The sequence below is a fragment of the Lactuca serriola genome, chromosome 5 (genome assembly GCF_051521515.1).
Source record: "Lactuca serriola cultivar US96UC23 chromosome 5, Lser_US96UC23_V15, whole genome shotgun sequence".
Classification (NCBI taxonomy): domain Eukaryota; kingdom Viridiplantae; phylum Streptophyta; class Magnoliopsida; order Asterales; family Asteraceae; genus Lactuca; species Lactuca serriola.
The window spans coordinates 155314976-155331415 of NC_136412.1; the positions used below are offsets into that span (position 1 = coordinate 155314976).

At 32.8% G+C, this 16440-nt stretch overlaps 2 protein-coding genes across 2 annotated transcripts; both read left to right on the forward strand.

Moving 5' to 3' along the window:
* The first annotated feature begins 3963 nt into the window (after positions 1-3963).
* On the forward strand, positions 3964-8724 carry LOC145053158 (cyclin-dependent kinase C-1-like). Its single transcript, XM_079001169.1, has 12 exons — positions 3964-4220; positions 6184-6265; positions 6350-6440; positions 6552-6581; positions 6691-6800; positions 6877-6949; positions 7034-7154; positions 7262-7379; positions 7459-7598; positions 7678-7735; positions 7842-7912; positions 8004-8724. The coding sequence occupies exons 1-12, from the start codon at positions 4111-4113 to the stop codon at positions 8518-8520; spliced, it is 1521 nt and encodes a 506-aa protein (XP_078857295.1). The 5' UTR covers positions 3964-4110; the 3' UTR covers positions 8521-8724.
* Positions 8725-12558: 3834 nt separating this feature from the next.
* LOC145053159 (GroES-like zinc-binding dehydrogenase family protein) lies at positions 12559-16114 on the forward strand. Its single transcript, XM_079001170.1, has 10 exons — positions 12559-12751; positions 12841-12977; positions 13383-13429; positions 13535-13857; positions 14473-14555; positions 14618-14693; positions 14786-14847; positions 14937-15032; positions 15136-15297; positions 15801-16114. Exons 1-10 carry the CDS (start codon positions 12694-12696, stop codon positions 15918-15920), a joined length of 1164 nt encoding a protein of 387 aa, XP_078857296.1. The 5' UTR covers positions 12559-12693; the 3' UTR covers positions 15921-16114.
* Positions 16115-16440: the final 326 nt, after the last annotated feature.

The window sequence follows — 16440 nt, forward strand, 5'->3', positions numbered from 1 at the left end:
ATTTTGGTTGAAGAACCAAGCAAATGAGAGAAAGAAGTCATTGTGTTCATGTTGAAGTTCGCCATTGATGAACAAACAAAATTTCTGAAAACTTGAGAACTTGATGAATTTCAGAAATCGATCAAACGAATTGATCAAAAATCGCTAATCGAATACTCGACTTAACAATTCAAATGCAGAATCAATTCAAATCTGAAGATCAAAAGTGATTTTCAAAACCAAAATTGCGCGGAAAATTTTGAGTAAATTTTGTAACTCAAAAAGCAAATGATTCTTATACGAAAATCAGATCTAAGCAGTTTGAATCCCGCTCTGATACCAATTGATGAGAATTGTTATCGAGAATTAAGATGCGAAACAATAGATTTGAAACATGAATGATAAAGAACACACGAAGTAAATATTAATCAGATCTCGTTTTATTAAGACTGATTACAGAGTAAGCTGAAGAGAGTTTTTGTATTTCGATATCGTCTCTACTTCAAGCCTAAGTCCCTATTTATAGGGAACTTACAAAAAGTATACTAAGTCTTATACTATGAAACTTCGCATGCTACACTTCGCATTTAAAATAGACTTAGTAAAATAACATACAAAATGCGAATCATTACAAGACACACTTCGACTTTTACAACTAACATCTACAAAATGCATATAAGTCGAAGTTTATCTGTTCCTTTTATCCTAAGAGGGTAAAAGCGATATTTGGGCCCCTCGATGATTTGGTTTGACTTATGTGTTGGGCCCGGTCAACACTGAATTGATGTGTTCAATTAAGTTCTATGTCAGACGAATCAGAGATCGAGAAACAAACTGCTGGACAATAGGTATGACTATGTTCCATGTGATTGTTCGCACGATATCCAAAACGGAGGACTATACGATCCCTTATCTAAAGGACATGTTACTGATAAGATCAGAGTTTGACAGCGTCTTTGAGATCTACGATTGCTAATCAGATTGTACTTACACTATAGTTACTAGACTTATCCAAGTGGGAGACTGTTGGATTAGTGTCTAAGTCCATAACTATATTTGGTATGTACTTGACCTGGTTGTGCATGGTCCTTTTGGGTTGCCTTCACCAAAGCAACTTGATAGGATGACTTGTGAAGAGAGAGGTTATTATGATTTATTAATATATTATATGAATAATATATTAAAAGAAGTCATATAGTTTAATTAATATTAGACAATAATTAATTAAGAATTAATTATGTGGCTAAAAGACATTAATTAAATAAAGGGGACTAGAACTGTTAATTGTATGATAGTTGATATTGGGCTGAGAATCCTTATGGATTAGGGCATGGACGAAATTAAGAGGAATCCATATTAATTTCGGCCATAGAGGCCTTATTCAAGAATGTTCTCAAATCTCAAGTTACTTAGGGCCCAAGTCATCCAATTAGGGTTTTGACTGAAACCCTAGAAGCTCAAGTATATAAGGACCCCTAGGGCTAGCAAAATCGGCCACTTGATCTCTTGGAAGCTTGGAGCCGACTTTTGCCTCTCATCCTCTCTCCTCTACACCACTCTCTTGATTGTGGTGTTTGTGAGCCATTAGAGGTGTTACGCTTGTGACACTAAGCTTCTTTAAGATCAAAGGATTCTTGCAAACATAGAAAGGTATCATCTAAACTAGTTTATTGTAGTTTTCGATTTCAATATATGCTAGATTAGGGTTTTCAAGTATTGGATGAATTGCATGTACACTAGAGAAGTATAGATCCAAGCTTTAGGGTTTTGTATGAGCACATATGAATGTTCTTTTGTGTAAAACCCATCAGTTATGTCATCTGGGTTTTTAGTCGTTATTCATTTTGCTGTCATGTCTTGTCGAGGCTTATAACTATCGATATAGTTACCTAGGTTATAAGTGATTATACCCCCCACATACACACACACACACATTTTTCTTCTTCATTATGCATGTTTCTTGTCTTTGTAATCTTTCTATATACTTTTTTTTGTTATCGTCGTTGTTATTCATCAATATCTTTCAATTTTCCCTTAAGTATGAGTTTTGCAATCTTTCAGAAGATACTACATACTACAACGTTCAGAGGTACCTCTTAAGGAATCAAATGGTATAGTTTCATCGAAACTATTGTAAACAATCTTTTTGGATGAAATCATGTCCCACATGTCTTACATTCTTGGATGCAAAAAAAAAACAACTTTAGGTAAACAAGCATACATTATCTTTTATTTATTTATTTTTAATGAAACAAGCATACGTTATCTTATTATAATGTCTAAAAATATCCCATGTTTTTCATAAAAAAACACTCATATTTAAAGCAATCGTTTCCAGTAACATGCAAAAATGCAACTCCTTGAGCTTAATATTGTAATATAAGTTATCGCCATCCCTGATGCTACTAGAGTAATTGCATGACATGTCTTAAACATACTTTAATTTGTTAGAAAATGACAATTTTTTTTTGTATCTATAAGAAGGATAGATACATATTGCAAAGATAGCTACGTACATGAACATGGTCTAAGTAGGCATAGGGTTTTAAATACACCCGAGGGGTGAAATACTACCAAAAACCATGACAACATAGTCTATATCGATTCCACCATAAAATAAAAAAATGAATCATTTATTACACATCGGTAAACAAGATACCTAGTAACCAAGATGGTCAACTAAACTTAGGGCATCTCCAACTTACACTAAAAACTATTTTTACATTATAAATTACATTATAATGCTCCAACCTTACACTATACCTAACACTATATATAATGTTGGATTTTACTGTAACACTAAATATAGTATATTCTAATAAATGAATGTTTTTTTGCCACTTGTCACACCCTCATTCAATTTGCTAAATGTCATTTTGTGGTTATTTTGAATTAATTTTTATTCTACATGTCATTTTATGGGTTTTCTATTTTATTAAATTTCATATAATATTTAAATGCAATAATAAATGCATATTAGTTTCCATAATGAACTTTCTTTTTAATTTAAAATTACTAAATTAAAGTTTCATTAATTTCTTTTATTTATTTATCTAAATTATTTTTTTTAAATTTAGAGAAAAAAACAATTTAATTTTTATAATTCAATATTTTTCTTATAAATTCAAACTTCTCAAATATTTAGATTTTTATAATTAGTTTTTTCGTTGAAATAAACTCATGTAATACATGAGTCTCATACCTAATGTTGAATAAAAAACAATATACCTGCAATAATTTTTTTAATGTTAAATATAATATAATGGGTTGAAAGATTTTAATGTTTACGTTATCTTTTATACTATATAATTACATCTATACTAATAAAAGAGTAGCTCTTTTGCCATGTGTCATCATATTAGACATTTTAATTAATGTGTTGCCACTTGTCAATCTATTAGTTTTCCATTTTAAACTTATTAGACCTCCTCATTAATGTGATTCTATTTTAAATTTTAAATTTTAAATTATTGTTTTCATTAATTCACAAATAAAAAATATTTAATATATATTAAAAATTAATTTTATATATTTATTTGAATCAATGATTATAATTTCACATAACTAATAAAAATATCTATTAAATTAATAATTTATTTAAAATAACTTATTAATAATTTTTTGTTTTTACTATAAAAGTTTGATTAATTTTATAACCGTGGTTCCCACGGGTTATAAACTAGTGTATAATATAAAAAAGTATGGTCTTAACTACGACTCAAACGCATTAATCCATAAACACGTTGTGTGAAAGTTCACTTTGGTTGCCAAACCAAAAATATCAAATTTTAAAGTTTATTACAAAATGTTAATTGTAAGGTATATTTAACCAATACCCAACATGAACCGATACCAAAAAAACCCGATATATAACTCGATCCGATCCGGCTGAAACCCGAAGATAATGACCCAACAACACCCCTACCATCTCATTTTGATATTTTTATGATTAACTCGTGAAGAAATAGCTGATTTGGTCCGACAAAAACAAGTTAAGCGTAATTAAGCATTTAAGCATCCTTTACGTAAGTAGGAACCCCTTTTCTTTCAGTCCCACGATAACCCTAAAATTTCCTCCCATTCCAGTTCTGTAACGTCGGACGCGCGCCGGAGCTACCTACCGGAGTAGCTATGGCTTTAGCGGCACCGGGACAGTTGAATACAACAGAATCTCCAGCATGGGGATCCCGAAGTGTTGACTGTTTCGAGAAATTGGAACAGATCGGTGAAGGAACTTACGGGTCAGTCGCTACATCATTTGCGATACTGATTTTGATCATCAAAGTTTAACATATCTTTATCAACTTCAATTTTGTAATTGGTTATTGGTTATTGGCGACAATATCTGAACAAAACACAGGGGGTTCTTTTGACCTAGAAGTTAAGCCAGTTGTTTTTTTTCCTGCCACTATATTAATAGGATGTGTTTCAGCCACTGTACCCAAATTGAATCCAAAATTTACACTTGGCACAACATTGTGAAACAGTTCATGGTAAAACAGTGTCTATTATCATGCTAAAACGACAAAATCTTCGAGGAACCTTTTTTCATTGGAGTCAAACTTATCGAGTATCTTTCTGAAAACCGAATTCGAATAATGTGAATATTGGCTATGATAAAAGATTTATAAGCTGCCGTAGCTCCTCTGTGAAAACCTCCTGATTATGTCTTAGTTACAACAGTTGTTCTTTCAGGGTGATTATTTGGTGCTAAAGCACAATTTACAGACTGTGAAAGATTCTAAAGGCTAGTAAGGGAACAATTTTTGGGTGCTAAGCGTTTAAGTAGTAGCTGTTTGCCCTTAATCCAACTCCATATCATACAATATTTTTTGTCTTTAAATGTTATGCAGATTAGGACATTTGGTCATATCATCATACTTGTTTAATCTCCTTCCTTATAAGAGCTTGAAAGATATATGTTGTGTTTTTATTTACTTCTTACTTGAGATAACAAAGTATAGTACATGAAACACCTTTTTGTGTTATTTTACCATTGGCAGTGAAATGTCTAAATACCTGCATTAGTTAGTTCAGTATGATGTTTGATATCCAAAATTGAGGTCCTTTAGCCCTATTGGATCCGATTCAAGTAAATGTTGGGTTATGCACAATCTTTTGGTGATTGTTTCAATTTTTTTTTTTGTTTTTTTGTATTAAACCTGATGCTACCATTAAAGGGGCTTGAGAGGGGAAAAAATTGATAAGCATATATGATATATGCCAGTAGGTGCATCTACTTGTAAGCATTGTTTTGTCTGTGCTCATGATCTCTCGATTGACATGTGTTATGTGGCAATATCTTATTGGTTTTGATCTTGTCAATCCTTTACTACATCTATAAAGATAGTTTACCTCAAGATTGATTGATTAGTCATCATGGCTTGAAGCAGGTTCAGTTGATGCTTTTCCTGTGCAGAATGTTTATCTAATGATCTGAATACTTCTTTTAGAGAAGTTATTCAATCTACTGATTTTTCAATCTTAGTTCTTGCAAGCTTCTGTGTGGGGTTGATCTGTTTGGTTGTGTGCTTGTAGATTTGGAGTGTTAAGAAGTAGTATGGTGAGCTACTGCTTTTATTAGACTTTTCTTGAATAGGAAAACTACAGAACCCTTGGGACCTTGTTCAACCCTAGGTTGTGATGATTGTTGTCATTAATTCTTAGTACTAATTTTCCAGGTTTTGATTTTTGGTATATTTGCAAGTGGTGTAAGTCCTCATGGTTATATTGATGATACAAGATTAGTTGTTGTTGTAGATTTGATGTAGGGTCTGTTTCTCTTTTTTACTCCATTAAGTGCTGAATGGATAAATGATGTCTCTGTTTTTGTAACTGCATGATGTCTAGAATTAATGCTGAATAAAAAGTGACCGACCATTTAGAACTGTTGTAAAATTGAAACTGTAAATGAAAAAAATTAGAACAGTTCTAAAATGCTTTCATCCTTTTTTCTTATTAGGACCCTATACTTTGAATAATCATTAATTATAGCACTCAAGATTTTCTTTGGATGACATTGGGTATAGTTGTAAAATTACAATGTTATAATATGATGAAATGAAAGTATGATGCTATAATAAACCAATCAATGAAAGTAGGTTGCTATTTCATGCATTTAACCCCTATTGTTATGATTGTGATCATTATTCCTGAAGTTAGAGTTTTGGTGTTGTAATGATGTTTTTTTTTTTTTTTTTTCAGTCAAGTATACATGGCTAGAGAAATCAGAACAGGTGAAATTGTTGCTCTGAAGAGGATACGAATGGACAATGAGAGGGAGGGTGTAAGAACCTTATTTCCTCTACACATTGTTAATGTTAAACTTAAACAAGTATTTCTAAAATCTAAATCTACTTTATAAATACAGTTTCCCATAACTGCCATTCGTGAGATCAAAATTCTAAAGAAGCTGCATCATGAGAATGTCATAAAGCTTAAAGAGATTGTTACTTCTCCAGGTAACTTCAATTTCTAACTAATCTTTCCATTCTCCCTTACTTTTACATGTATACTAAAAATAAATATTACTTTCTTTTTTCTTATAATGACATTTGATGTTTCTGTTGTAGGTCCTGAGAAAGATGACCAAGGCAGACCAGGCAAGTGCTTCTCTCTCTCTCTCTCTCTCTCTCTCTCTCTCTATATATATATATATATATATATATATATATATATATATATATATATATATATAAAATCTGTCTGCAGATGGTAATAAATACAAGGGGGGAATTTACATGGTTTTTGAGTACATGGATCATGATCTAACTGGCCTTGCTGATCGCCCTGGGATGAGGTTTTCTGTTGCACAGATCAAGGTATTTATTTATTTATTTAATTATCTATTTATTATTATTACATACTCACACGCTCTTCTATTGCTATTTCTTAAAGTGTTATATGAGACAGCTTTTGACAGGCCTTCACTACTGTCATGTAAATCAAGTACTTCATCGTGACATCAAAGGTATAATATATTATATATATAGATGTAAAAAATGAAATTTAATTTAATTATTATATAGGCTAAATGACATAGTTTTTTGTACAGGTTCTAACCTTTTAATAGACAATGAAGGGAATTTGAAGCTAGCAGATTTTGGGCTTGCCCGTTCATTTTCAAATGATCACAATGGGAATCTTACAAATCGTGTCATCACTTTATGGTATAGGTATCACACACCAAAATCTTTCAAGTTTTTTCAAAAAAACAAAAAAATGTTGTAAATAATAGAAAGAAATGAAAGTAGGATATGGTATTTATTTTAATTTTTAATAGACCACCGGAGTTGCTACTGGGGACCACAAAGTATGGCCCAGCTGTGGATATGTGGTCGGTTGGATGTATTTTTGCTGAGCTTCTTCATGGGAAACCAATTTTCCCTGGTAAAGATGAGGCAAGTGTTCTTCTCACTTAATCTTAATATATATAGTAATATATTTATTTATTTATTTATTTTTGTTGCAAATATGTAGCCGGAGCAACTAAGTAAAATCTTTGAACTGTGTGGGGCCCCCGATGAGAATAACTGGCCTGGCGTTTCTAAAATTCCTTGGTACAACAACTTCAAGCCCACAAGACCTATAAAAAGGCGTCTTCGAGATGTCTTCAGACAGTATGTATATATTTTATAAAATTTTAAATATAAAAAACTGGTTTTCAACAAATTTAACCCATTTTCACTATTATAATAGCTTTGACCGAAATGCTTTGGAGTTGCTTGAGAAAATGCTCACCCTTGATCCTTCTCAGGTATCCACTTAATTTCACAAATAAAATATTAGTATAAGCATTTGGATTTTGGAGGTTATTTTATATCAATATTTTATAATTTATGTCGTGTCTGTTTGTTATAAAGAGAATATCAGCCAAGGATGCACTTGATGCAGAGTATTTCTGGATTGATCCATTACCTTGTGATCCAAAGAGGTATGTACACTTTTAACTTTTTTAATAAACCTGCCATGTCATATTATGATTGACACCTGGCATTTATTTATTATTTTGAATTTTTGTTTAGTTTGCCAAAATATGAATCTTCACATGAGTTTCAAACCAAGAAAAAGCGACAGCAACAAAGACAACAAGACGAAGCAGCAAAGCGTCAGAAAATCCAACACCAACAACAGCAGCAGCATTCGCGATTGCCGCCACCAATGCAGCAGCAGATGAGGCCAGGACCACCAGCTGTACCACCCATGCATGGTGGTGGTCAGCCTCAGCTCGTGGCGGCAGGAGGAGGCGGCCCTGGCCACCATTACGGGAAGCCTCGTGGTGGTCCTTCTGCCGGATCAAGCAGGTACCCGCAGGGTGGCGGCAACCCTTCCGCCGGATACAACCACCACCCTAACCGTGGCGGCGGCGGTGGCCCGTACCCTCCTCCTCAAGGTTATGGTCGGGGTGGTGCTGCTGGTGGTGGTGGGACTAGCGGCTATGGGGTCGGCCCACCGAATTATTCTCAGGGAGGCGGTGGACGTGGTGGTGCAATGGGAGGGAATCGTGGCCAACAGTATAATAATAATAATACTTGGCAATAGTTTGATTTTGGATTTTTGATTGGGAGGAAAAAGCGACTGTAAATCTTCTTATATAATATAATGAGAACCTATAGATACCTACAAAACAATAAGAATATGAATGCGGTTAAAGAAACATAGTTCATGTTGCATGGATTTGTTGTATTTTAAAGTTGAAGGGTGTATGCAAAATGCCAAGTGAATTGGGCAAATTCAGTTGCATCATTCTTTATGTAACTCAAATTTTGATGGTTACCTATTAGGGTAACGTACTTTCATGTGCTGCTGAATGTGTGACATATAGTCGGGAAATTCTAAAGATGGTAATATGGATTTTCATTGACATTCCCATCAAATTGTTAATCATTTGGATAATTCCAAAGTTGATCTCATAAGTTTCTACTTGGTCTCATGATTGCTTGTTTCACATCTACTCGTTGATAGCATGGCTTCACTCATGGTGTTGTGTATCCTAACATTATAGTAAGGCACGACAATGACAAACCCTAAACCCTAAAGAAGCTTGTTGCGAGTCTATGTCATCAACCCACCGTCTCCATCACCTAGGTGGCTAGGGTGTACACCAATGGGATTTGGGGTCCAAAAAACAAAGATAAACAAACAACAGAAGCAATGGATCGATAACTAAATTCCAACCATTAGGATCACATATCCATAAATAGCATGCAACTCAAAATACATAGAAGGAACAAAGCAAACATACATATGAAATCTTCTTATGCTTGATGGAGAGGGTTCAAACCAGAACTCCTCTTTCGTAGTCGCACCCAAGAAGAACATCAACAACCATCATTGGCATCCCATTGCATGTGAACACTCTGAACACAAACCCTAAAAGTTTAGGTTTTTTTGCAACCGAACGTGTTGCGTCATCAAAGGAGACGCGTTGTGTCGACGAGCCGATCCAAGAGATGAGAGAAGAAAAGAGCGGTGACGAATTTTGGGTTGCTTCTAGCAACCCCAAAGGCTAATTATACACCTCTATTTATAGGGGTGGGATCAGAGTTTCCTTATAATAATTGCTTGGTTACTAAGCCCCTATTTTTCACTTTAAAACCTTAAGGATTTACAAGTTTCTATTAATTTATTAATGACTAATAAATTAACAAACTAAATCCTCATTATTTATTTCCTGTCAAATATTGCTTAAACCTTTCTTGTATGTAACCCAAAAGGACCTTACTGAAAAAAGTAATATTACCAACTTGTGATTATGTGCACTATTTCTAACAGTCTCCTACTTGCACAAGTCACAACAACAATATGCTATAATATTACCTACCATAACAAGGAGCGTTCCATCCAATGAACATTGTCGAACTCACAACTCCAAGTTGTGATATAGCCCTTAGACAACTGATCAAATATTCTTTAGTTCTTTGATATCCATATTAACGTGAGACATGCAAAGATGTCAAATTCTACCGTTCAAGATTATCTTTCTTGATAGACTTGCATCGACCACAACAAACTGTACTATTGATCCATTATCAATTTAGTCTCATCACGACCATACATTTGATCTCAACACCAAATCATCAATGGGCCAAGGGATATCACTTCTTCTATTAAGACAGAAGGAACAAATAAACTTTGACTAAATACACTCAGTCTACACATCATGTCATACATGGACATTCTATTTATGGCTACTAGTTACGAACAACATTAGAGAAAACCAATGCATAACAAACTACATAACTAAAGTCTCATGCATCTCCTTTTGAAGAATATAAGATATTATCATCTTAGAATCACTGAAGTGATCTATAAGTGTTGGTTATTCCAATACTTATGTTGGATCTTAAAGATGAATAACAAGTAATAACACAAGAAAAGACTTCACAAATTCTTAATCGAAAACTTATTTCGATTAAGGTTTTCAATAAAACTCTCACAAATAGAGAATGCACAAAGCCATTTTTTTACAATGAACCCTAACATAACTTATATACTAGGATAAAAAAACTAATATAAGGAAATCCCTACGTATTAGGGATTTAAACAAAATCAAGCATAAATAAGATCCTAATCAACAAGATTGCTAATATGATATGTCATGCACAAGATAACTTTATGCTGGTGCTGATGAGATTAATACAACGTATGGGGCGTCTGATGATCATCATGAAGTCCATTTGTGTAACGCCCACGTTTCTAGGCTAAACATTATTATAATAATGTAATAATTAGGGTCAACAATTGTAACCTATTTTGAAGTAATGAAGATAAATTATTTGAGTATTATGTGATTTATGTGCAATATACATGCTTATAACGATATAATAAATAATAATAAAAATATGCGTCAAAAATAGAATGAAGATTTGACCCAATATCTCTAAAGAAAGTTGAAGTAGTCGTAACAAGAATTTTGGAGATATAAAGAATGATGAAATCCAATTTATAACGAAGAAGTTATGACCCGTTGGAGTTTTGCGACAAAATCGGCATGACGCTATTTTTTATTACAGACAATTTTTTATTTATTTTTCTTATGTATCGTAATGGACGATTCCATCGATTATAATCGAAAAAAAAGGTCAGAATAGGTTTTTCAAACAAAGAAATCCTCGGGTTTTATGTGTTTTCGATGTGGTTTCTGGGAAATACTCTGATAATAATTGTATTGAAAACCTTTTTGTGTTAACTTTATGAAATTGGGTTGTTTTTGAAAAGTTTAAATTGGTTGGAATTTTTAGAGCGTTACAAAATGTGTACAGTTTAACAAGTTGAAGGGGCAAACATAGACGAAAAAAAATCAGTGACTAAATACGTACAAATCAAAAAGTACATTACCCTTTTAAGTCATTATCCGTATTCTTTTTATATGTTATTATCATTATTGTTACTTAAGCTGAACCTCATGCCTTATCATTTAGACCACGTTCTCTTTGTTCTCGTAATCACTTTTTCCAATGGCCTTTTCAAGACAAATAAGAAAAAATAAACATCCAAGTAAGAGCAGATTTCAAACATAAACATTTAGATCAGATTTTCAAGCATAAATATTAGACTTATAAACTCAACCAACAATATCAAAACATTAGATTCATAATTTGATTCAAAACATCATATATAGCAATATATTCATCATATTTTCGGATTTCAGAGAATATCAGCAATAACAAAATCAGAAAAATTTCAAAAAACCATAGCATTGCATTTTTTTTAAAAGAAACCAAATAAAGAACACTTTAAACAAAGTATTAGAAACTTCAAGAAGATCATTTACACGTATGGTTTATACAATTAGACACGACAACGAAGGTAGTGATGGTTCTTCAGACTTAGTAACGGTGGTGGCTAGGGTTTCTTTTTCGGAAACATTGAATGAAGAAGATCAGTGGTAATGCGTCTTGTCGGAAATAGAAGGGTGGGGAACACAAGGAAGAGGAAAAACGTACTGGGCTAAATAAAGGGGTTAAAGTTTTTTAGGTTAATAATTCGAATAAAATAAAGATATTAATAAATATACAAAATAAAGATCTAAATAGTAATTTACAAGGTTTAACGTATGTAAATTAAGGCCTATTAAATGGAAGGACCAAATCCACAACCAAATTTGATGAAAATGATAAAATTTATAATTTGAAAACCACAATGACTAAAATTGCAAAACTCAAGAAACCACAAGAACCAAATTTGAAGTTTACTCTTATTAATATTTGATCACTCCAATAAATTCTTCTTGTAAATCTTCTTTCAAGTGATGTGGCTAAGTCGAGTTTATTTTTGGTACGAAGAATTATAAGGTAGTTGTTGATACGCTATTTGTTTTGATGTGAATGATATTAAAACTCTTGGTGTGAAGATAATGTTAGTATTTCGGGACAAAAATTTCAATGAAAAAAATGGAATGGAATTATTTTTTCACATTTTCTAATTCTAAACAAAGAAAATATAATCAATTTGGTTTTATCAAAACTTCCCAAAATAATTCCTTTTTTTTTTTTTTTTTTTTTTTTTTTTTTAGTTTCATAAGATGACGTATCTATGCACATAGTACAACTCACTTACTTGTCCAATTTTCATCACTCCTCCTGCTTCACCTACCCCAAACCTCAATCACCAGATTACATATGATCACCAACCTACCACTATGTTTCCCCTCCGATCCACCCTACAAATACGCCTATATCCTCCTAAACATTCAAATCGTACCAACAGAAAATGTCGCCAGCAAGCTCCACCTTTGCCAAAAACCCTGGAGGAGTCATCAAATGCAAAGGTAATTTCCGTTCTTTTCAAATCGTTATTTGGTAGTATTAGATGCGGTTGGTGATGATTCTGAAAATTAACTACCTATTACATTTACAGCTGCGGTGGCATCGGGGGCAGGGGAAGCAATGGTGATTGAAGAGGTGGAAGTCAACCCACCGCAACCGTCGGAAATACGGATCAAGGTTGTTTCCACCTCCCTTTGTCGCAGCGATGTCACCGCTTGGCTCTCTCAGGTTAGCTATTGCATTTGATCTTCTAAACTGTAGAATACATTGAAATTCATCTCAATGTATCCGAAAATTACATTACTCTAATACGATAAATTGACCTTTTAGGGAGGAAGTATAATTGTAAGGGTGAATGAAGAAATTTCAATTACTACTCTAACCCTATTTGTATTGCAACAGTTTCCATTTGAGATTTCATTATTATTTGTGGGGCTTCTCTTAAATGCAATATTACCTATTTTCCTCTTGTCATCATCACAAACTATGTTGTATCATGATCCTTTTGGAGTGTTTTTGAGACTGTAGTTAGTTAGAGTATACATTCTGTAAATATTCCTTCATGTAAATACTATATTGGTCTTCTTTAGCTTGAACATTCATGTATAAAAACTGGATTTCAATTCTTTTCAGGCACAACCTCCACTATTTCCTAGAATATTTGGCCATGAAGCATCAGGGTAAGTATCAACACTTGTCATAACATATAATCAGAAAATAAAATACAATGCTGTAATAAGAAAAAAATTCATTTATTCTGGAAAGTACATTGGTATTTTTTGCAGGATTGTGGAGAGTGTGGGGGAAGGAGTAACTGAATTTGCAGAAGGTGACCATGTTCTGACATTGTTCATTGGAGAATGCATGAATTGCAAGCAATGTGTTTCTGGAAAAAGCAACATCTGCCAAAAACTAGGGTTAGAAAGAAAAGGTGTAATGCATAGTGATCAAAAAACTCGGTTTTTTGTCAAAGGGAAGCCCATTTATCACTATTGTGCTGTTTCTAGCTTTAGTGAATATACAGTTGTTAATTCTGGATGTGCTGTAAAAATCACCAAAACTGCCCCTCTAGAAAAAGTTTGCCTCCTCAGTTGTGGAACAGCAGCAGGTATTGGTAAACAAACTTTGTAAATCAGAAATTTTCATAATTGGTCCCTCAAGTTTCAGAGTGGCAAATTTGGCCATACTTTTGTTGTGGGTTTTGTCCCTTCTCAAAATGAAAAAAGACTATTTTGCCCTTGTGATATATATTTTTTTTAAAAATTGCAAATTTGGTCCTTTTGGCATACTTTTGTTGTGGTTTTTGTCCCTTCCCAAAATGAAAAAGACTATTTTGCCCTTGTGATATATATATATTTTTTTTAAATTGCAAATTTGGTCCTTTTGGCATACTTCTGTTGTGGTTTTGGTCCGTCCTCAACTTGAAAAAGACTATTTTGCCCTTCTGATGTCTTTTCTAGATAATTTTAAGTTGTATTGAATAAGGGACCCTTTTTTTTAGTCATTTGAAAAGAAAATCAAAAAGAAGTTACGTAAGGGCAAAATAGTCTTTTCAAGTTGAAACAGGGATGAAAACCGTGACAAAAGTATGCCAAAAGGACCAAATTTGAAAATTTGAAACTTGAGGGACCAAAACCAAAGAAAATGGCAAACCACAAGGACCGATTTTGCATTTTTCATAGATAACAAAATTGTTTATTTTTTATTTTATTTATTTTTATAGGTTTGGGTGCAGCTTGGAATGTTGCTGATGTTTCTAAAGGATCAACAGTTGCCATTTTTGGTTTGGGAACTGTAGGGTTATCTGTAAGTATCTAAACCTGTTTTCATATCATTTTTATTGGTTAATTGAAATGTGAATTGATTAGGTTGCACAAGGTGCTAAAATAAGGGGTGCATCTAGGATAATTGGGGTGGACACTAATCCTGAAAAGAAAGACAAAGGTAATAATAACACACCATTTATTTTCACAACACGCCATTAGTCATTAGTATAAAAATTATTGATGAATCATGAATTTTCATTATTTCTGCAGCAAAAGCTTTTGGAGTAACAGATTTCATCAACCCAAATGACATTGATGAGACAGTTCAACAGGTATGCTAATACTATGTTTATTATGTTAATATAATAAATAATAGTAATAAGATTAATATAATTGATTTCTTATATATTTATGATTTCAGGCTATCAAGCGACTTACAGATGGTGGTGTAGACTATTCATTTGAATGCATTGGAGACACCGAGATGATAAATACAGCTTTGCATTCTTGCTGTGATGTAACAACCTAACTAACTAACTAACTAACTCCTTTCTTAATCTCTTAATCATTAAAAAAATTCCATTTGAGATAATTATTTTTTGTCATTAATTAATTATTAGGGGTGGGGTGTGACAGTTACCCTTGGGGTTCCTAAGACAAACCCAAATGTAGCATGTCACTATGGATTATTTCTTACCGGAAGAACACTAAAAGGGTCTCTTTTTGGAGGATGGAAACCAAAATCAGATATTCCCACTTTAATCGACATGTATTTAAAGGAGGTAAACTATATATATTTTTTTTAATTCCAAATATGGGTGAATTTGTTAGGGTTTAGGTCATTTTTGGTCACTTAACTTTTGGTTTTGTGCTCATTTGGTCACTTAGCAATTTTTAAGTTTTAAAAGGTCATCAAACTTTTGACTTTGTGCTCATTTAGTCACTTAACTTTTAATTTGGTCACATTTAGTCACTTAACTTTTAGATTTGTGCTCATTTAGTCACCTAACTTTTAAAATTGTGCTCATTTAGTCACTAAACTTTTGAAAAAGTTTAAAAGTTTAGTGACTAAATGAACACAAGTTTAAAAGTTAGGTGACTAAATATGACCAAACCAAAAGTTAAGTGACTAAATGAGCACAAAGCCAAAAGTTTGATGACCTATTAAAACTTAAAAAGAGTTAAGTGACCAAATGAGCACAAAACCAAAAGTTAAGTGACCAAAAATGACCTAAACCCGAATTTGTTAATGTAACAAAACAACTATTGTTGTTTGTATGCACAGGAAATCAAGATTGATGACCTCATCACGCATAATTTTCCATTCAAAGACATAAATAAAGCATTCGATTTAATGGTTGCAGGAAAGTGTTTGCGTTGTGTCATTCACATGCCAAACGAATGAACACAAGCACCTTTGGGTTTACTTTTTTGTTTGCGATTTGCAAAATTTGCGCCATAAGTTTTCGTTTATTGATTGCAATCTGTTTGTTGGGTTGATCTTTTTAAGAGAGTGTTATCTTATTGGTAAAATTAGTTGGTTAAATCAAACACGTAACTTCGTTAGAATGTCCGAGTAAAATGACCAAATACCTCTCATTTTGTCTCTTTTATTATTTCACTAAATATATGACTATAGGGACTAAATATGAAAATTATACGAATATCAAAGGGGTGTTTGGGATTGTGATTCAAAATAAAAAGCGCGACTAAATATGAAAATTATAAGAATAACAAACTGGTGTTTGGGATTGTGTTTCTAAATAAAAAGCACTTGTGGTTATTAGTTTCATGTAGCAAAATAAGATTTTTTAATAAGTGTTAGAAATTAGCTTATATGGTGACAAAAAATTATAGCATTTTTTTTTATTGTTTGGTAAAACTCCTTATATTTATGTTGATTTTGTCTAATTAAACTCAATTTC

Excerpts from the sequence above, each read along its gene's own strand:
- LOC145053158 (XM_079001169.1), top strand. The coding sequence starts at position 4,111 with ATGGCTTTAGCGGCACCGGGACAGTTGAATACAACAGAATCTCCAGCA. Across the intron at positions 6,441-6,551 it reads AGAGATTGTTACTTCTCCAG|GTCCTGAGAAAGATGACCAA; the intron begins GTAACTTCAATT and ends TTTCTGTTGTAG. Across the intron at positions 6,582-6,690 it reads AGATGACCAAGGCAGACCAG|ATGGTAATAAATACAAGGGG; the intron begins GCAAGTGCTTCT and ends ATCTGTCTGCAG.
- LOC145053159 (XM_079001170.1), top strand. The coding sequence starts at position 12,694 with ATGTCGCCAGCAAGCTCCACCTTTGCCAAAAACCCTGGAGGAGTCATC. Across the intron at positions 12,752-12,840 it reads AGGAGTCATCAAATGCAAAG|CTGCGGTGGCATCGGGGGCA; the intron begins GTAATTTCCGTT and ends TTACATTTACAG. Across the intron at positions 14,848-14,936 it reads TTGATGAGACAGTTCAACAG|GCTATCAAGCGACTTACAGA; the intron begins GTATGCTAATAC and ends TTATGATTTCAG.